Below are 21,276 nucleotides of genomic sequence, written 5' to 3'. Positions count from 1 at the left end.
TGAGGGAGTTGGGGTTCTTCAGCCTGGAGAAGAGAAGAAGGCTCTGGGGACACGTTGCAGCAGCCTCCCTGTACCTGAAGGGGGCCTACGAGAAAGCAGAGAGGGACTTCTTACAAGGGTATGTAGAGATAGGACAAGGGGTAATGGCTTTAAAGTGAAAGAGGGTAGATTTAGATTAGATATTCTGAGTAAATTCTTTACTCAGAGGGTGGTGAGGCATAGGCTGCCCAGAGAAGCGGTGGATGCCCCAGCTCTGGAAGTGCTCAAGGCCAGGCTGGATGGGGCTTTGGGCAACCTGCTCTAGTGAAGGTGTCCCTGACAGCGGTCAGGGGTTGGAACTAGATGATCTTTAAGGTTCCTTCCAACCCAAACCACTGTATGATTCTCTGTGCTGTTTGCCTCTCTACCACTTCTCAGTGGGATCACCTCACTGTTGGGATCCATCTGTGGAAACTCTAATCAAGTCACTTAAATGTTTCATTTTGTGGAATTTTATAAGTAAATGATTTATTCAGAAAAAAAATGCTACTTGCATACTGATAGTTGAATACTTTTGATTTCTAGGAATAAACTGCTGTCTTCAGCAGCTGTATGTTACCGAAACAGGTGACACGATGACTTCTAACAAAAAGGAAATGCCTGAGAGTGTTGCTTCACTGAGATGGTGGATTTCCCTCTTTTTATTCAGGTTAAAGAACTGAACCATTATTTGGAAGCTGAGAAGTCATGTAGGACTGACTTAGAGATGTACGTGGCTGTTCTCAACACGCAAAAATCAGTACTGCAAGAAGATGCAGAAAAGCTGCGGAAAGAACTGCATGAAGGTACCTATGTGCTGATAATCCTTTTGACTCTTCTATGTAAGGATGTTACACAAAACAAAATAAACAGTATAGCTGTTACTTCTCTTCTGAGCTTGTATCTGAGTTGTATTTGGGGAAAAAAAATGGGATGGAGAGGAAGCAGTGTGTCTATATGTGAAAGCCCATGAAATGTTTATAAAAGATGTGACTTTGGAGTCCTCTTATGATGGAGAGAAATAATATCCACTCAGTTGCTCTGGGGATGCTGTTATGCAGTTGAATTTGTGTTAGATTCTCATAGTATTGCAAGCTTCATTCTTACTAAAGTGATTTTACTGGTGTCTTTTATTTGTGTAGAATTATGAGCATTATTTCCATAATGCAGTAATCTATTGATACATCTCTCTGAGGTGTGCCAATTTTGAACGCCTGGTGGTGGAACAGATGTGTGAATGTACATCCATGGCAGTACAGCGCAGAGTCACTGTAGAGGAATGTAAAGCTGAACCTTCTGTTGAAATAAATAGGGGCTTAGAAGACAGTCTTTTAAAACCAGCACTAAAAAAAAGAAACTACGAGAACTCATGAATGAAGTTAAGATAATAGTTTTCTAATTGGGAAATCTTGCATTTTCAGTGATACATTCCTAGTCTCAAGACAGCTTTAGGGATTAGGAATTTAGAAAATGTCTTATTTCATTCTACATAGTTGTTGAACAAAGCTATATTGTCTTTGATTAGAACAATAATTACTTTTATTCATGAGAATGTCTTGTTTAAGAAGACAGGTTAAAAAAAATGCTGGTTCAGAACAACTCTTTCTATTTTTGAATAGTCTGCCATCTCTTAGAGCAAGAGCGGCAACAGCACAACCAGTTGAAACACACATGGCAGAAAGCCAATGACCAGTTCTTGGAGTCTCAGCGTTTGTTGATGCGAGACATGCAACGTATGGAAATTGTTCTGACCTCTGAGCAGCTTCGACAAGTTGAAGAACTGAAAAAAAAGGATCAGGTTACTTGTTGCTTCCCTCTTTTTATTTTATTATTTTTTAATTACAGTACCGTAACTTTAATATGGCACAGAAAAGTATGGAAAACATGTTGGAAGCAGAAGTTATTTGTGTGCTAATATTTCCAAAAAATGACAGCAGTCAGCTTTAATAGTTTTCCATTTAAATGACAGCTGAGAGTTGTGACGAACTCTCCATTTATGTGAATGTTTTAATACTGTTACCTGTAGTAACTTTAAAAGTAATGTTGCCAATATTATTAAGTGAAAAGGTATTAATACCAAGAGGTTAACCTAGTTGTTTTCCATCACAGATGACAGTTTCTTACTCCAAGATTAAGGATGTTAGGATAGCAAGATTCACTTCCTTCTAGTTGTTTATTTTATTTATTTAAGACAGAACCTAGTTCAGGCATAAATTTAAGAGCTTCATTTTGAATTCTCTGATGCAAGTGATTGTGTTCATGCTTTATGGCTTAGTGTTCTGTGAGGTCTTTATTTGATTCTTTTTGTATATATTATTGCATTGTTTGTGATCAAAGCACTTGTTTTCACATTTATCTTGGAGGTTTTTGCTTGTATACTGGCCATTAGTGCAGCCATTAGATGAGTGCATGTTACCAGGTTCTGTACAATAGCCACTAACAGCTATTTTTATTGTTCCTTATTTGGTAATTCCTATAAGAATTTGGATCTAAATAATACATTCTTTGGATAATTTTTTTCTAGAATGTATGTTGGACACTGAACATGAAAAATAAGTCAGTTTGGGTGCCTTTTGAAATGAACACTAGATTTTTTTTTTTAAATGAAAATAACACTTATGAGACAAATAGAGGAGTATTTAGCCAAAAGATAAAAAGTCTTTCTGGTGCTGTCTCCCTTTGTAGTTCGGTGTATGATGAAAGCTAATGTTATGACTACAGTGGCAAAATTAAATCCTGTATATATGCATTCACTATTGACCATTGATTTCTAGGAAGATGATGATCAGCAGAGACTTAGCAAGAGGAAGGAGCAGAAGCAAAAAGATTCAGATGATGAAACGAAAGCTTCATGTTCTCTAGCCCATGAGGAATCCCTTACCCAGCTCTCTAATGAAGAGGTAAAACAACTGAGTAGTTCAAAGCAACTTCAAGTTCTTTTGCATTCCTCGGGGTGATTACAAATAGAAATGCAAACGTAGTGTCTTCGTTCTCTGTCACTTATAATTCTTAATAAGCAGTGTAAAATCTTTGGAGATGCACTTGAATATATAAATCCAAATAAAAATTGGAAGACAATACTGTAAAATCCTCTGAGAGATGCTGTTAAAAACTGTAATTTACCTTTTGCATTCCAGCTGTTAAATTCTCTTTGGATTTATATCCATGTTCTAACACATTTTCAGAATTAAATTCTAATTAAATTCAGAACTGAAATCTAAATTTTCAGAATGAAACCAATTAAATCTGAACAGTAAGCAAACATTTTGTAGCTAATTTGCTAACCTGCTTCTTCAGTTGAGCTGCGTGCACATGTGTGTTTTAAGATATATCCAACTGTGTAAACTGAGGGTTTTGACCACATCTGTTCTACAGCTGAAGATGAGGGGTTTTGTTTGTTTGTTTGTTTGTTTTTAATCCAAGCTGGTAGCTGGGGCTTAGCACCAAGTTTTCGCTGAAGCTGCTTGAGCTACATTAGTAGCTTCGTTAGACAGCTGGAAAAAGCGATACTACAGGATGTCATTGGTTAGCAAGCCGTTTTGGTGTTGTAGGAAGTCATACACTGGGACAAGCTGAAATAGTATTTGAGATTTACTTAAACTTTTCATTTGTGAAGAAACAAGTCCAAGGAGCACACAGATTGGAACTTAGAAACCAAATACCAGAATGGGTAATTATTTCTCCTTTTCCATTGTATTTTGCTTGCTTAGCTGATACCCTAACAGGTTCCATTTTGGTTTTGTAAGTCAAAGTAAGGACAAAATAATATAAAGACTGTGTTTTGCACTATAGAAGCTTGCATAAGCCCCAAGAGACTTGAGAATTTTCAATGTGAACTGATATTTTGTTCATTTTATTTATCCTTTTTAAAGAGAGAAAATGTATATATTCCAGGGTCTGCCATTCATTGTTTATCAATGCTTTGTAACAGTTCGCAATGCAGAAAGATGTTCAAAATCATAACATCTAAATGGAGCAGAGGTACCCTTTATAATACACCAAGGATACGTTTTTTTTCTGTTTCATATACAGCGTTCAATACTAACATTTCTTTATCGAGATAGGTAAATAAGAACAATTGATGACAAACAAAGGTTTTGTCTTCTGATGTTTTCTGTATAATTTCAGTTCTTGGGATACATTTTAGTCCATTAAGTACTGCATTTATTTAGTTCTAGGAATTATATGCAATGGGAAATCTTGTATTTTGGGGAAGGATATGGTTTCCAAAGTCATTTAGGATTTGTTTTCAATTGCTATTTATGGATTTGTTTTCTATTGCTTCTTAGAGCCTTTTTAGCTGCACAGAAAGTGTTTTACAAGTGGCAATAAAGTGTATTATCAGTCATGTCTTATATCTCTGAATTTAAATTCTGAGCTCTTCTCTGTTGAGCATTTAAAAGGCTTTGCAGCTTGCAATACAAAAAAAAAATTTAACTATATCATCAATCAGTTGTCTATGATGCGATTTTATATGTCTATACTCTCTTGACTTTTTTTCATGAATTTCAACTCGTATATTTGCATTTTAAAGTAAATACATAATGTAAACACATGGAAGTAGCAGCACCCTGCTAGTCCATGCTGGACTTATTTTGGAATTCAGTATTTTTCTCAATAGATTTATTTTCAGTGGTGCTTCCTTTACATGTCTAATGGCAAAGAAGAAGTGCACTGGAATGGATGGTATTTTGAAAACAGTCGTGCTTCTTAAATAAAGCATTGCTGCTCTCTCTTTTCAGTGCTACAAACAAAAATAGATCAAGAGACTTAATGTTCCTTGTACAGGTCACAGGACAGTTACTGTGGCTTTTGGTATTGACATTCCCCAGGATGCCTTTCTGTTTAATCCCAGCCTTTTGCCTTTTCATTTTTTTTTATTTTATTTGCAAAGAATATTTTAAGTATCATAAGAAAATATTTTCCTCTTGCAATATTTTATGAGACGCTCAAAGTAGAAAAAAGAAATAGAAGAAAAATACTCACTTGTCACTACAGAGTAGATTTTAAATACATCATTCTCCACTCACTTTTATGTTGGTGTTAAGTCCTTTCATTTTCATATGGACAGACTTCTGAACTTAGCTGTGGAAGAGGGACACTTGTGTTTTGTTGTTGATTATAGTTCTAGAAGTGACATTGCAAGTGTCTCCCTTTAATGGAAGAAGTGCCTTGTTTCAAATACCGGAAGATATAAGGTGACTGTGTCCTTGCTAAGAGCTGGCAGGAAGACAGATTCTTACAAAAGCACTCTTAACAGAAGACTCTTTTTAATTGCAGCTGGTACATTTCAGCTCTGTATCCTTTTTTCTTCAGTCTTAAGTTTGGCGATCAGATGTTCTTGCCAAAGCCAACTTAAACCTCCCTTTGCTATGTCCTATACTTGCCGTCCAGCATTCCCCTTGTACTGTGCTCCCAGAATGTTAACTTTTTCTATCTTGTTTTCCAATTCCAGGTGCATTTAAATAGCACCCATGGCTCAGTCCATTCGTTGGACGCAGACTTGCTTCTGTCTTCTGGTGAATCCTTCAATAAATCAGAAAATGATATGTTTAAAGATGGACTACGGAGAGCACAGTCAACAGACAGTCTGGGGACATCTGGATCTTTACAGTCCAAAGCTTTAGGATACAACAACAAAGCAAAATCTGCTGGGAATCTGGATGAGTCAGATTTTGGACCACTTGTTGGAGCAGATTCCGTCTCTGAGAACTTTGATACAGCTTCCCTTGGGTCTCTGCAAATGCCAAGTGGGTTTATGTTAACCAAAGATCAGGAAAAAGCAATCAAAGCAATGACGCCAGAGCAAGAAGAGACTGCTTCGCTTCTTTCCAGCGTTACACAAGGGGTAGAAAGCGCTTACGTGTCTCCTAGCGGGTACCGCTTGGTGAGCGAGACGGAGTGGAATCTTCTGCAGAAAGAGGTGAGTGAGTGCCCGCCCTGCTGCCACCTGTGTCGTGGGCTGCCTGCCGGGGGAAGGCTGTTCAGCTCCTGCTGCTTTGCTTTCCTTGGAGGGCAGTCGTGGAAGAAAACATGCAGCATCATAGGTAGCTACTTGCTTCTCTCTGGAATACTTCTCTAGCTCAAGCAGATTTAATGTAAGAGTTATCAACTGACTGCTCATGGTGAAGTCAGCTTTACTCAATGCAGAGCATTTTTAGGGGAGGCTTTGGCAGAGGTTGCTGTGATTTCATGTGAAGGGGGAGCTGGGGGTGACTGGGAAAGGACAAAGACCTAACAAAAGGATCAGGGCTAACAGTGCTGCTTTGTATGCCAAGGATATTTACTGAGAATTACGCATGGAGTGCGACTTAGAAAGGAGCAACCGAGATATGCATAACACACAGAGCTACCACAAAGGAAGCTTCAGAAAATTGTCAGGGATTTGCATCATCAGAAACTAATTTTGGTGAGCAATGAGCAGCAGATTAGGCTTAACGCTGTGCCAATTTCAGTATGGGTGACCAAGGAAATATTGCTTCTGGGTGTTCTGCCTGGCAGATTTTCAGCAGCTTTATGTGATGCCAGTTTAAAGCCTGTGTTTAGTTTCCTGCTGAAAAGAGGAATATTATTGGGGCCTGGATTTCAGAAGGAGGGAGGCCAAGGAATAATGCTTTAGGGGGAAGAAAGGGAGGCAGAAGAGATGAGTCAGAAATGGGTGAAGATGATGCTGGGGGAGGGAAAACAAATGTAAGAATGCAGGTGGAAGAGGCCAGGCAAAGGACAGATGAGGTGAAGAAGCGTTGATATTTTATTTCCTCAACTTAATGAAATTCAGCTTATCTGCAAATCGTTACTTAGGGGATCTTAGGTTTAGACCTATTGTAAAATTGCTGGGTTTTATGTTGCTGCTAGTTTGTAGTATCTAGAGGGAGAAACTATGTCATTGCAATCTCAGAGCTGACTTCAGTCCTTTACTTTGAGTATTTCCTTGCCCCGATGACATTTTACTCCAATCCTGTCTTAGAATTAAGGGAGAAATACCCTGCCTCCCACGTATTTCTGGAGGCAGGAGCACTGGTGGGGATTGTGAGTGCTGCCCCGTGTGGGAGGGACATGAAGCAGCAAACACAAATCAGACTTCAGCCCTGACATGACTTTCAGTAGGAGCTTTGAGAAAACTCCCATTTGTCCCCTTGGCCAAAACGGCAAATAAATTCCTTGTTTCTTTGCTGCATACCCTAATACTTTTCCCCTTCCCATTTGTTGGAAGTCTTTTTGTTTGTTTTAAACTTTTCTTCTACTTGCTTCTTTCCCAACTGTTCTTTTAGCTGATTATTCAGTCTCTGATACTGAGCTATGTTCAAGGAGGATATTAAAAAATAAATAAATCTGGATGGCTGTTGTAGCACCATTAGTATATGCTGTTGCAAAAATACTCAAATCCCAGTTTCAGGGAGAAAAAGATTAAAGAAAACCCTAACCCAATGAACTGACTTGCTTTTTAGTTGGCTTGCGTTCATTTAATTAAAAACAAACAAAAAAAATGTAGTGTTGTGTTTATAATTTGATTTGTAACACAATGTAATTGCATGAAAAAAGGCTAAAGGCTATTAAAATCTGTTCTCCAAAAGGTTTGTTTCTATGCAGGTAATTATGTGATAAATTTCAGAAGGACACACTAAATGACCTGATAAACTCTTGCATGTCATGGCTTACTGCTCTTCACTAATAGTGGGATTTGTGCCAGGAAAATCTATGTACAGCAGCTGATTTATGTTATCCTTTACCTCTAGAGCAATTTAATCTTGCTGTTACATGATTCTGCTGCTGTCTTTTATCAGTAATATTTTGTGAACACACAACACACCTGAGAGTATGTATCACTCCTGCATTCCTTGCATTTTATAGCCTGTATTGGAGGTGATAACTCTGTCCTCTAGGTGCAGAATGCAGGGAACAAGCTGGGCAGACGCTGCGATATGTGCTCCAATTATGAGAAGCAGTTGCAAGGCATCCAGATTCAGGAGGCTGAGACAAGAGACCAGGTAAGGTTTTTCTTCTAGCTTTAGCGAGATTTTTGCAGCCATTCTAGGAATGAATAAGTGTGCAATGATGAACCACTTGCTGTTTTATTCATTGTTTTTAGTTGAGCCAATGCCAGCACACTTGAAATTTAATTAATTTATGTAATTTTATTAACACAACCTAATCTGTTACTGGTGTGTGGCCATGAACACCACGTATGTGTATTTCTTAAATATTTACCTCGGAGAACCACTTTACCCAGTGCCATAAAATCATGAGGTAAAGTCACCGTTCTATAAAAAGTGTTGTGCTCATGCTGAAGTCAGTGTCTTTCATAATTTATATTCTAAAATGCTTTTCATGCATTAAATTATATTATCTTTGATACTGCAAGAGTTCTTAACAGAGAGGACCTCATCCTAGCAGCATAAAATGACTGTAAAGTACTGGAAGAGGTTTGTTTCCTAGGATATTCTGAAGAACAATTTTTCAGATGGGTACAGAAGGCATGAGTCATGTTCTGGTTTGAAATAAGTGTCTGAAGTCATTACGTGGCAAAGGTCCAGTGCGGCTCGATGTCCCGTGTTTCCTTATAGGTGTAATCTCTGGTGCTCGGTATTTCAGAGCAGCACAGGAACTTCTGAGTTGCATAGGACTTTTGAGGGATTTGTTTTGTTTTCTGGGAGTGTGATGAGTCAAGTTATATATGTGTTCAGAGAATAAAAATTCCCCAAAATAATGTAAAATTAAATTATTTTGTTGTAATAACACAGGTGAAAAAGCTGCAGGTGATGCTGAGGCAAGCCAATGACCAGCTGGAAAAGACCATGAAAGATAAACAAGAATTGGAGGAATATATGAAACAAAGTGCTGAAGACTCTGGTAATCAGGTACAATCACTTCATAATAAAGTTGCTAGGAATGAAGAAACATTATTCAATAGTATATAGCAAGAACTCATCTCCTCTTGGATAAGGGTGAACTACCTGCAGCAGAGGCAACAAAAGTGAGAGGTTCTAGGGTTAGTTATGCTCCATCTGAGTCTGCCCTTGGTTCTAGCCAAGTCTGACAAGTTACCCAATCTTGGCCCTAAGGTTTCATCTCCAATCTTGAAATCCCTTACAGAGGTGATCACTGGAATTTGAGTAGCGTTTGAGTTTGTGACCTGTCTATGAAATCACTCAAACATGCAAAAGTAACCCCGTGTTCTTTGTGCGTGTAGAGTAGAACTATGATACCACACACTTGACACACAGTTCATAGACTTGTGGTGAAGACATGCAGTTACTGAGTATCTGAGAAGGCATTAACACTAGTTTGTCTGAAATATGTGCTAGACTTCTTTAAAATAGTAGCCAATTGAAAAGATTTTTCAGTCTGAGATGTGTACAGATGGGTATTGGCATAGTGAAGCCAAATAGAATGTGTGGTAGTCATAGCTGTAAAATATAAAAATAACATCTTGAGCATATTAAAGGCTACAGTATTAGGTAGATACCATATACAAGCCATTGGGTTTGCTTCTCTTGAGTTGTAAGACTTTCCCTCTTTCATCCCACCCAATGTTTTAATTTTTTTTTCTTATTAAGGAAATAGCAGTCATTAGATAAAATCTGTCCTAGATGACATGAATATGTTTTTCTTTTTGATGTACCAAAAGTAATCATAACTAAGTAGTGTTTCATCTTACTTCACTCTACAATTAAGTAATTTTACAGCAGCACATGCTTAACAGTATTTGGAGATCTGTGCTTTCAGAGAAGGGTATATTTTTAAAAACCATTACCATAAAGGAAATTTTAAAAACTTCATAGCTTTGCGGTTTTCCTTCAGTGTCTATGAAGTGTCTTACATTGAGGCTTGATGAGAATTAACTGTTTTGTTGTTGTTTAGAGTTTGGTAAATAGCATATAAGCTTACTATTGTTATAAAAGCATAGCATCACTTCTTTCTGATTTGAACTGTGTTACTATTTTACTGAGTAAGCAATTAACAAAAGCTTCAGTAGATTAGTTTGAAATTTAGAAGTGTATGTTATCAGTGATAACAGGGAAGAGAACTTCAGAGCCTATTTCTTCTTTAAAATTTTTCATGCTTTATATCTGTCTGTATGTTGTCTTTGTTTCTTTGTTTTTCAGATCTCTTTGCTTATGGTTAAGTGTCAGAAGTCGGAGAATTTCCTCAGTGAACTGCAGCAGGCGTTTTCACAAGCAAAGAGAAGTGTCCAGGAGCAAATGGTAAGATAGCTCAAGTCAAGAGATCATTTGAACAATGCTGTTTGTCTAGCCCTTGGGGCTCAGAGTGTTTGTAAAAGACTGTTTGTCTTGCTGTCCAACTAAGCTTGGCTGGAGAGAGCTGTGAATCTTAACATGTAAAGATAGTGACCAAGGGAGCTCCGATATGGGTGCTGACCCTCGAACAGTCTGTAGGGTCAGTCAGTCACACTTTGTGTGTATATCCATGTAGATTAATAGGGAGCTGACTAGACAATTGTTTTTTTTTTTTTTCCTCATTTATTATGTATATTTAATGACCATTTAGTATCTTATTTCACGTCAAATCTAAAGACAGTATATTTTTCTCAAGACAATTTTTTTTTAGGATTCCTCACAAGTAGCATTACTGGTGAATATTTTCTTCAGTTTGAGATGAATGCTCAGTGTTCTTACAGGTCAGACTTAAAATATCAGCCCTAACACCCAGAAAGAGATATGTATGGGAACTTACTTTTTTAAAACTATTTTGAGCATCTTGTAGGAATTATGCCAGAGGACAGGAATAGGACCTCATTTTCTAGGGCAGAACAAAGTCTGACTTCCTTAGAGCAATCCATTCCCTTTTGTATTAGAATCAAGTTTCTTCTTTTTTCCTCCCTTATGCAGCAGTGCTGGGAGAAAAGCATTCGTTCTCCTGAATCCCAGTATTGCGCTTCTGGCATCCAGGATTGCCTGTAGTACACTGGGAGATCACTTGCAGAACCATTCTGCTTGCTCTTCTTTGTGAGACCATGCCTAATGGAGATGCAAAAGATTCAGAAAATGTATTGATCTGGGTTTACTTTTCAGAAATACTCACCTATAATGAATGCAAAGGGCAGCATTTGTCAAAGTTTAAGTCTTGGTGCATCCAAACTAAGATTTCTCTCAAAAAAAAGTTCACTGGATGTATTTCTTTTGTAATGCAAGCAAAACTGTGTTTTCTTAATCCTTGTTCTTTGCAAGGGATAAGCTCTTCTGATGTCTTCCTAAAAGATGGTGGGAGGCAGACAAGTACCACTGAGAATTTTAGGTTGAATATTAATTTTTCGGTAACCTGATCTTACAGCTGAGTTGCTAGATGGTTTTAATAAACAGCTCTGCCAGTTTCTGGAACCATGTTTGATTTTATTTTTTTCCCTGCCTGAATAAGCACAGCTAGCTAACCGGATAAATATGGAAGAAAACTGGGAGATTTAGCAATGCTGTATATATTGCTTGCTTCCTTTCATCTGCCTGCACAGTTAAGATTGATCTTGCTTTCATTTCTGGTGCCGAGGCTAGGCAAAAGAGAGGACTGATTATGCTGATCCATTTTGTTTCCCTTCTTTACAACAAATTCAGTCTTTTGAAAGCAGTGATAGTAAATGGGGCATGAAGAGATGTGAGCATGACCCTAACTGAGATTTTATTTATTTATTTATTTATTTATTTATTTTGGAAGGCTGTCCTGACACAGTCAAGGGAGCAGGTTTCAGAAGAGTTGGTGAGACTGCAAAAAGATAATGAAAGTCTTCAAGGAAAACATAGCTTGCATGTGTCTTTACAACAAGCTGAAGATTTCATTCTGCCAGAAGCAGCAGAGGTAAAACACTTTGAAATCATTAACACAATTGGTGCACAGAACTTGATGTCATTGGAAGAAGCTTCTTTATCAAAAAGCTGCCTCAGAACAGCACACTGAACAATATTTTGGATTTAAACCCCATAGTCTGTGATGTACAAAATCAGCTGATCGCAACTGGTGCTTGTGAGCTGTTCCCTGAGCATGCTTCTGAGTATAGGTAGAAAGATAATAATTTAGTTAACTGTGGCCTGACAGCTGCTTTGTTGTCGGAAACGTTCAGGCGTATCCTGGTTCAGCTAGTTTAATCTGTGTTGTGCACACACCTGCCCAGTCACCATGACTCCAGAGCAAGTATTGATTCACCAAGTAAAGCTAAGTCAATCCTTTTAATTTCTGTCGAGGCATTAAGGTTAAAACCAGTAATAGTCCTGAGCCTTGAAGAAGTGTGAGCCATCCTGGCCATGCTCACTCACAGTCGAGCACATCAAGTTTAAAAGATAGGGTAGGTCAGGAAATGAAAAGCAGGGGTAGAGGGTTGTAAATAATCCTGTGGAGACAGTAATGTTTACAAGCTTCTTATTTCCAAGTCCAAGCAAACTGTTTGCGGTTTTGTTTTAATGTGTTGCTGGATGCAGGATCTGGTATGGCAGAACAAACCTTGGGGTAGTACAACTTTGTGCTGGCTGTAAATATGGTACTTTGTGTGTCTGAAGATCATAATACAACCCCTTGCTAATCATTGATTCAGGAGCTCCGGGAGATGGTTTTAAAATATCGTGAAGACATAATTAGCGTGCGGACAACAGCAGATCACCTTGAGGAGAAACTTAAGGCAGAGATTTTATTCTTAAAAGAACAGATTCAAGCTGAACAATATTTGAAAGAAAACATAGAAGAAACTCTACAGCTGGAAATAGAGAATTGCAAGGAGGAAATAGGTGAGCAAGGATAAAACAATGTCAAAATGAGTAATTGAAGACTTGATTTTGTAATAGAACATACTTAACCTGAATTTTTAAAACTTCCATGTCTGATAGAGTATTAACCCAAGCTGTGCAGCTGAAAAAAAGTGCACGCTTAAATCTCCATTGAATATTAACAGAAAGAAACAGGAGCTGTCCAATTTCTTGTGCTTTTTTTGCACTCAAGCTTTAATGTTACTGTTTTTCAGCTTCCATTTCCAGTTTAAAAGCTGAATTGGAAAGAATAAAAGTGGAGAAGGAACAGGTAAGGAGCCCTTTCACTGTGGGGTGTGTTTGTTTTTGTTTTGTTTTGCGTGTATACATGTATTTAAACAAAGAGAATAAGATTCTTTTTTTTTTTTTTTTCCTGCTAGTTCTATCAGGACTTTGAAAGTGACACTGTCTTGGTGTCTTTGTTGCTATCAACGTCTTTATATCTGAAAAAATGAACTTTTTTCCCAACTGCCTAAGAGGTGTCAGTAACACTTCAAATATATTTTTGTGTGTGATGTTTAGTATGCCTAGCATTGGGGAAGAGAGAGAGCTGAACTAAGGAGAGAATTCTGAAATATTTAACGTTATTGTACCTTCATCTCAGCTTGGTTGTGGGATGGTTGAGGGCTGGCTTATTTGTGTACATAACCTTTCCTTTCTGTACTAAGGAACATCAGTTTATGCATTTACAAATATTCTTTCTGAAAGGACTGACATTGTACTGGACGTTCTCAAACTATTGCAGCTCTTGATATCAGCTAAGAATGTACGTGCACCTGTGCTCTAGGTAGTTTCTGTGACCTCCTCAAAGGAAACACATAAGGTCATGCCTGGAACTTTGAGGGACAGAATTGCTCTATTGATGCCAGTGTGGGATAGGGACACATTCATAGTTCTGTTACTTAAAATGTGTTTTGTCTATTTGTTTATTAATCTGCAAGTGAAGTATTAACATAGCTAATTCCTAGCTAATGTTAGGTTATCCAATTAATAACCCAAATATCAACCCTGGTCAGTTCTTTCCAGGTCCAAAAGGAAGACTGGGGGGAGAGAGAGAGATTATTTTCTATCTACATACAAGAAATTATTTAGGCTTGTTTCTGAATCCCTGGGAGATGCTTGGTCTGTATTTCCCATATGGAGGGACTATGAGAAATTGAAGTGTCAGGAATTCTAGTTCTAATCTTTTGTGTTGTGCTTTTGTTTTTTATTTGTATAGTTGGAAAGTTCTTCACAGGAAAACCTGCAGCAGCTGGAGAGTCTGCAGGAAGCAAAAAACACTCTCGAAGAACAGTTGAAGAAGGAGACGGCAGCAAAGGTAGCTACGTCTGGGTGTGAAGTATATGTGCATCTTATTTGATGATATACCTGTGGTCAGAGCTTATATTACAACGCAAACATAAGAACAGAAGAGGAAGTTTTTGAATGTTGATAAGATTGTCAGTGAAATCAACTCCATTGGGTGTAGTCTAAATCTTCATTCCAATCACTTTGCACTTAGATTTTTGAAGCACTGCATCTGAATTGTTGCTGATTTGCAGCAATTCAGATTTGGGGTGTTTTCCAAAACTAAAGACAGTAAGAGAATAATATTTTCACCAGCAGATTACTGCCTTTCCTCTACAGTACGTTTTCATTAGAACTCAGAAACCTGCTCTTTCATCTTGAGGTCCCTGGATATAGTGCTGTGAAAAGGTGTGAGGCTTTTCCATGTTTTAACCAATCTGATAATGAGTAAATTTGTCTGATTGGTACTAGTTCCATGTTTCACAGCTCAAAAAATTGAGGTGTGGAAAGAATGATAGGATTAATTTCTTGCCAGGACTCTGAGATTAGCCATGCTTCCTTGCTCTAGTGTAATGTTCTATTCAGTTTATACAAGTTTCTCCTTTTTTTAATTCAGTTTAAGTATAACATAAAGAATTTATTTGTTTTTAGGCAAACCTTGAACAGCTGGTGTTTGAAGAGAAGAATAAAGCTCAGCGGTTGCAGACTGAATTAGATGTCAGTGAGCAAGTGCAAAGAGATTTTGTAAAGCTTTCTCAGACGCTTCAGGTAAGGGAAGTGCAATTCATAAGGTGCTACTTCTGTTTCTTTACTTGTCCAGGGCTGATTAAAATAAGAAATAGCAGTCGTAAAATTTCCTTGTGTTGGTATTAATGAATGATTTTTTAATTACCAGTGTAGTAAACTGACCAAGTATTCCTAGGGTTATATTAGTATTTTATTCTAATTAGGGATTCTATTAGGGATTTTATTCTGATTACTTAATCCCAGCATGTTCTTATCAGCAAAGGTACGTGTTTATTGTGCTACATTAAACTGTAAAGAGCCATAAGTGATGATAAGTTTAGGCCCTAGCATTTCATTGTCCATCTCCTGACATTTTTCTGTATGTTAAATTCCATAGCAATTTAAGGTGTGTATATTTGAGGATAAAATCAGGAACTTGTACTGTTGGATCTGAATATATGGAATTGTTCATCTTCCTGCTATACTTACTGCTTTCTGTTTAAACTATCTAGAAGTCTTATCCTTGTTGTTGTTTGCGTTTCTATCCTCCCATTTCCTCCGAAAAGTGGAATCTGTGGTGTGTGATGAGATACCAAGAGGTGGCTGCAGGAAAGAGTTTTGGCAGGAGTGTTCCTGGAGACTAATTCCAGTTTCAGTTTAATCACTTTTAATGCCAACTGTAGAGCCAAGGGTCCTGCAGTTGTAGTGTTTGCAGGGTGGCTGTAACCTCAGGGAGCCAGCTTAAATAGGTTTCACTTTAAGTGTCTGGTTTGGAAATTTATCCCCCTAACACTGCTAAAGACACTGTCCAGCTTACTAGAAATCTTGCTCACGAGTGATATACTGAAGTTCAGCACTGTCTCCCCTTTGGGTTCTTGCCCAGTTCACTCAGTGAAATTCAGCAGAATTAGAGATACAGATTATTTTGAGTCAAGTGTTCAGGTTTATTTGGAAAACAAAAGCAGGAATATTGGAGACTGTCCATCCAGCTAAGCTCTGCCTAGTAAACAATAGGGAACTGTCCTCTTTTGTTCTGGCTGTTTCTGGAGGAGTAGGTAGTACAAGGGAGGCTATTGAGTTGCCCTGGCTGGTGAAATTGTTTCTTGCTTGTCATCATCCCGCCTCTCTCTCTCTTCTTAAAAGTACTGAATAGACTGGTTTATGCAGTTCTTAGAGCAAAAACATACATGCCACTTTGAAGATGTGTGGTGCTCTTTCAAAACTTGCAGGTAGTGTGGTAGGCCTTCCTTCAGTGATGAGCTCAGTGAGTGTTAGAGCTCTGTATTTTATCTCTTCTTTCTGCCCTTAAGTAGTTATTACGTGTTGTGTTTTTTGTTTTGTTTTGTTTTTTTTAGCACTTAGCGAGTCTTTATGCTAAGGAAAAGCAATGGTTTGTGCTGTCTGTGGTGTCCATAGCACAAGGTCTGCTACATTACACAAGAACACAAGAGGAGAGGTTACTGCTGGATGAGGATTTGGGTTTCTTGCTGTCATTGGTGTGTGAGGTGTCAACTGGCTGAGTTTAGGTATCAGCAATGGAGAATAAGAGCTAAGAATCAAGTAACCAATAGCTGTGAATTTACAAAAGAAAACCTAGATGCTTATACAAAGAGCACAGAAAGCTGAATGACTGCCTGTGCACCCCCACCTCCTTCCTCTCAAAAAATATTGTGATCTCTTTGCATTCATTTACATGCGGTTCTTTCTAGTGCACTTCTTCAGTGTGAAGTGGCTTATCAGACAAACAAGTGACAGGATTATACTTCGATGTAGGAACATTTCATCCAAAAGCTTTTCAGCTTTAATCTTGAGAGGTTTGAAGGCATGTACCAGGCAGGTCTGTACTTCCTTTACATTCTTTCCATGAATGTTGTGGCTTTACACAGCTCCTCTGGTTTGCCTGGCCAGGATAGTAACAGTGGCTGGTCATTAGGCAAAACACAGTGACAATGAGGGCTTGCTTGGGCCCCCCAGAGAGTGGCTTTTATTTTAAAAGCAAAACTGTTATATGTTGCTTCATCCCTCCCACCCATTCTTGATTCTAAATTAAGTTTGTGTTCCTTCAAGCCTTGTGTCTTTCAGCCAATGATATGTCATTGGCTTAGCTCTGGTTATGAGCCTCCGGTCTTGCTCCGGCACGTTTTACTAGCTCGTTGTGTCTGTTGGTTTTCTGTAGGTGCAGCTGGAGAGGATCCGGCAGGCAGATTCCCTGGAGAGAATCCGTGCAATCCTGAATGACACAAAACTGACGGACATTAATCAGCTACCTGAAACATGACACCCTGATGAGCGGGCTCCAAGGCTGCATTTGGGGTTTTTAACTCATCTTTATAGCAACATTAATTATTATTTAACTCTAACCGAAAGAGCAGAAGACAACAGAGGGGAGCAATGACTAAGTTTTGTTTCTAGAGGGGAAAAGGTTTCATACTGGGCAGGAAGAGAGCTCGAGAGTGACTTGCTGTGTAGGAAGGAGAATTTTCTAATGGAAACACTAATGAGTGTGGTGTTTCATGTTCCACTGAGTGGGATCAGTCCTTACATTCTGAAAAACTTCCCCTCTTTCAGCCAACTTTGTAACCTAATATAGATTTTTTGGAACATTTACCCCCCTCTTTTTCCCTTTTTTTTTTCCTTTTCCCCCCATTACTGTGATCAAAGTAGCTGCTGGAAACCATATTGTCCCTCCAAAACATCGAAGAGCAAAGTGGTTGAAGTTTTTCTGTTTGACTAGTCAGTAACAGTATTCAGCTAGCAGAGAGAATGAGGTGTAGAGTATGCTGTATGAATATTTTATATTAAAATATGAATTTATTAGCAGGACACTGGATATTGATCTTATTTTATAACTCAGTGCTTTTTTTTTTTTTTTTAAACCATTGATTTTGTGTTGTAGAATCTGAATGCTGCTGAAATGTGGTGGACATGAGTGAGCTGTGTGTCTCCTGAACAAAAGAATGCCAATCCAAAAAAAAAACAAAACAACACAACAGCAAACAAACAAAACCCTGAAAAAAAACTGTACTGAGAACTTAGCTCCTTGAAATATTTCCTTTGAATTCTGATCCTTTGGAGAAAAAAAAAGCACAAGACATGTACTGTTTTGTTATCTCTTCTCACCAGTGTAAGTTAAAACATGGAATTACAGCTAGTTCTTTCTCATCTCTAAAGCTGAACAGTACACTGGCTTGGAGTTTCTACAGGTCTGTTTTGCTCTAGTGGGTGGCAATAGATGTGAAGTCGCTAGCTTTCACTGAAAATGGTCAAGGTAAGATGCTGAAGGAAGCAAAGTCAGCTTGACCCACCTCTCCTGGGTCAGCAAAACAGTGACTGCACTTGGTCACAGAGCACAAATGCATGGCAGCTGCATTATTCTGCTGGTTCAAGTTTGAAAGGTACAGTGCATCTCTTACAAGTATGGCATCATGTTACTGCTCTGAGTTGATTCCTACACTGTCCTGTATTTTTATAGGCATACATTTAAATTACACAACAGCAGAGGCAAAAAAAAAAAAAGTTGTGATCAATCAGGCTTTAGTTTTGAGTTTCTTACTATATAAATATGGTGGTACCACCAGCATGACTCCTTTTTTCTTCTTTTATTGGAGATTCATGCATGCAGTTGGATAGCAACGGTTTTGTGTATGGCTGTGGGTGTTGGAAATGGACATGGAGTTCTTGGACTGGTAGTCCCTTGTTAGGACTCAAAAGAAAGGAGGCTGAGAGAGCAGCCTTGTTTTTGTCCAAAATTTATAACTTAAGCTTGCCTCTTGTTTACTGTGTTTTCTTTACATACTTGGTCACAGATCTGATGGTGATGAAGAAAGCCAGAAGTGACAGAAAATGCTCCAAGCTGTAATGCATGTGACTGTATTTTTAGCAGTGCATATCCTGCTACTAACATAAACTTGGAAGGAAACCGGTGGTTTCAAAGAAGGTTGCCTTAAAAAACAGCCAAAAAGCAGCATACAAGCCCATTTGCTTGTAATTTATTGCAAGAATTAAAGCATTTTATTCATCCTAGAAATTAATTCCTTTCATAATCCTGACACCCAACATTTTTCCTACATTGGTAACAACTAGACTCGTAGACGGCGGAATTATCATCTTCCAGGTGACACCTTATGTCACTTAGCAGATGTTGAAATGTGGCTTAGGTTCTTTATTAATTGGCTATTACCAGATTTTGGGTTTGTTAACCTCTCAATTTACTGAACAGCAAAAAAACAAAAACAAACAAACAAAAACAACAGGTGACAGCAGCTGCCTTCTGATGCATAAATCTAATACCAGATGTTTTGTGTTCAGTTTTCCAACGGTTAGCATACTGTTCTGTTGAATAAATTCTTGGGAGCATGGGGGGAAACAGGCCTTTGCTAAAGAGCTGCAGAATGAAGAACATCTTCCTGTGTTCCCTTCCTTCCTGAAGACTAACTCTAACTGGTTACTGACACTTAACCTGTGCAGCAGTGCTTCAAGGAAGCCTGTTGTTTTGTGGCTAATCTCAGCAAGCTGAACACTTGAGGAACTGCACCTGAAGATCTATGCAGAAAAAGACTTTTTAGTTGAGTTTATGGATTGTCGTCTTAATGCAAGAGCTGCTAATGGCATTCCAACGCCCCGTTCTGGTCCAGCTCTTAGTGCCCCTTCTCAGTAGCCCTACCTTCCTGTCTGTTCCTGCCTTACACTTAAACAACCCTGGCCTTAGCTGACTGTTCTAAGTTGTTTTGATTAGAGCAGGGTTGGTGTGGCTTGTCCCTAGCGTATTTTTACAGATTGTTGCCCTGGCTTTATATAGGTGTGGTACGTTACAGGTGATGGCTGCCTTTCCCAGTCTGTAGGGGAACAGGTGAGTGGCACCTCAATCAGTCTGTGATCGTTCAGAGGCACAGTAACAAACACATCAGCTGCAGAATGGAGTTGTGCATGTGTGTGTCCGTATACATGCCTGGGTATTTTTCTCAGTGGACAGCGATGGTGTGTAAGGCCAATCTGAAGAGGCTGGAAGCACATGCAGTAGGGCACAAAGGGGGCTGATGAGAGCTCACCTGAAAGGAGTGGTGCTGGCTGCTGAGTTCCTTGCTTGTAAACCAGGCACTGCGTGAGTCAGTGGGATAACTTCCTTTGGTTTGGAGAGGAAGGGTCTACAGTTACTGTGTGGTGGTTTTCCTTCTTAACCACTTCACACCATCATGCACCCTTAGTCCTCTTTAAGTTCTAGCTATGACCATTTTCCTAGTTGGAAGGTAAATGACTTCTTTTTTCCACCAGCCACTGATCATCCCTTTTAAAAATGTTTTTTTAAACTCGAAGCCTGACTAGCCACAGGAGTGTAGATGTGCTCACTACAAGCAGCTGTCCTGCTAACCCTGAGGGGAACTCACTCCTTGGGAAGGAAAACACAGCTTCAGAAGCAGTAACTCAAGCTTCTGCTGAACTCAAATTTAAGAAATTTAAAGCAGCCTTTAAAAAAAAAGTGTGCCGAATTTGCAGAGCAAATTTAAACCACTGTCAATTAAGTGTAGTTAAAAGCTTTTTCTGTATTCACTCAACGGATTCTGGTGTCTCTGAAAACATCAGCAACTAAATGCTTTTCCCTCCAATTCCTGGTGTCCTGGAGCTCAATTTGAATGGGGTGGTAGGTTTGCCTCACACAGTAAATTTTTGTGTTTTTTTTTTTTTTTTCCTCCTTTTTTTTGTAACAGGCACTACTTCTAACCTGGCAGGTCAGCTCTGATGCACAGGGTGAGTGGACTAGAAAGCCAGATTCTGTTTGTGCAGACTGTAAAAGGGATGAGAGCAAGTTTTGTATGCATTCCTATACTTGTATAGTCTTAATCTGTACAAAAAAAAAAAGCAACAAAAAACAAGTGTTCTTGCAGCATGTCTGGTAACCTTGTTACCTAACAGGTAATAACAGCCCTCCTTTCCTTACAGCTTTATTTGGCACCTCTTGCTGTGCCACTTTTGTAGCAGTGCAGTACTACTTTTCAAAACTGAGCTTGACCACGTCACCTTTTCTAAGGGGAACTGGGGGGGCAGAGACAACAATTATTTATTGTCCGCTAAAGTTTGTCTACAGCAGATAATTGGTCTTTTAATGTTAAGACGGACTTCAGAGCCACCTTTTGATGAAGGCGAACAGTGTTTGGAAGTTAATACTGCATTCCAGTGAACCAAGCCATTGGTGTCCTGTGCAATTGTGGATGTAGAATTCTGCTGTCTACAGGATTCAAGTGTAACCATTTGTTAACTGTACTGAAGGTGTGTCCTTTATGAAGAAAGTGTTCCAAATTAAAAAAAGCTGCTGAAGTGTGTGCGCTTCTCTCGTCTTTCTACTCTGCCTTCTGCCACAGGCCTCCACTGCAGTAACTGTGCCATGGACCCAGGGTAGGGGATGCTTCCCAGAGTAAACCCAAGGAGTTTTCTGCAGGAAGCAGCCATGCTTTTCCACACTACTGAGCTAGCTGTGAGTATTACACTGTAATAACTTCAGGTT

At 38.8% G+C, this 21,276-nt stretch overlaps 1 protein-coding gene across 1 annotated transcript in view; it reads left to right on the top strand.

The window, feature by feature from the left end:
* The window catches only part of RABEP1 (rabaptin, RAB GTPase binding effector protein 1), a 52,330-nt gene extending 31,236 nt beyond the window's left edge, over positions 1 to 21,094 (top strand). Inside the window, exons 6-18 of the mRNA XM_084493542.1 lie at positions 689 to 824; positions 1,638 to 1,816; positions 2,793 to 2,918; positions 5,474 to 5,941; positions 7,902 to 8,006; positions 8,760 to 8,876; positions 10,125 to 10,223; positions 11,686 to 11,826; positions 12,557 to 12,746; positions 12,980 to 13,035; positions 13,984 to 14,082; positions 14,703 to 14,819; positions 16,954 to 21,094. Coding sequence (XP_084349668.1) covers positions 689 to 824; positions 1,638 to 1,816; positions 2,793 to 2,918; positions 5,474 to 5,941; positions 7,902 to 8,006; positions 8,760 to 8,876; positions 10,125 to 10,223; positions 11,686 to 11,826; positions 12,557 to 12,746; positions 12,980 to 13,035; positions 13,984 to 14,082; positions 14,703 to 14,819; positions 16,954 to 17,055 — 1,935 coding nt within the window. The 3' untranslated portion in view covers positions 17,056 to 21,094. The remainder of the gene's footprint in view (positions 1 to 688; positions 825 to 1,637; positions 1,817 to 2,792; positions 2,919 to 5,473; positions 5,942 to 7,901; positions 8,007 to 8,759; positions 8,877 to 10,124; positions 10,224 to 11,685; positions 11,827 to 12,556; positions 12,747 to 12,979; positions 13,036 to 13,983; positions 14,083 to 14,702; positions 14,820 to 16,953) is intronic.
* Positions 21,095 to 21,276: the final 182 nt, after the last annotated feature.

Source organism: Aythya ferina (assembly GCF_964211825.1).
Source record: "Aythya ferina genome assembly, chromosome: 19".
NCBI classification, from domain to species: Eukaryota; Metazoa; Chordata; class Aves; order Anseriformes; family Anatidae; genus Aythya; species Aythya ferina.
This window is presented reverse-complemented; position numbering and strand designations above follow the sequence as displayed.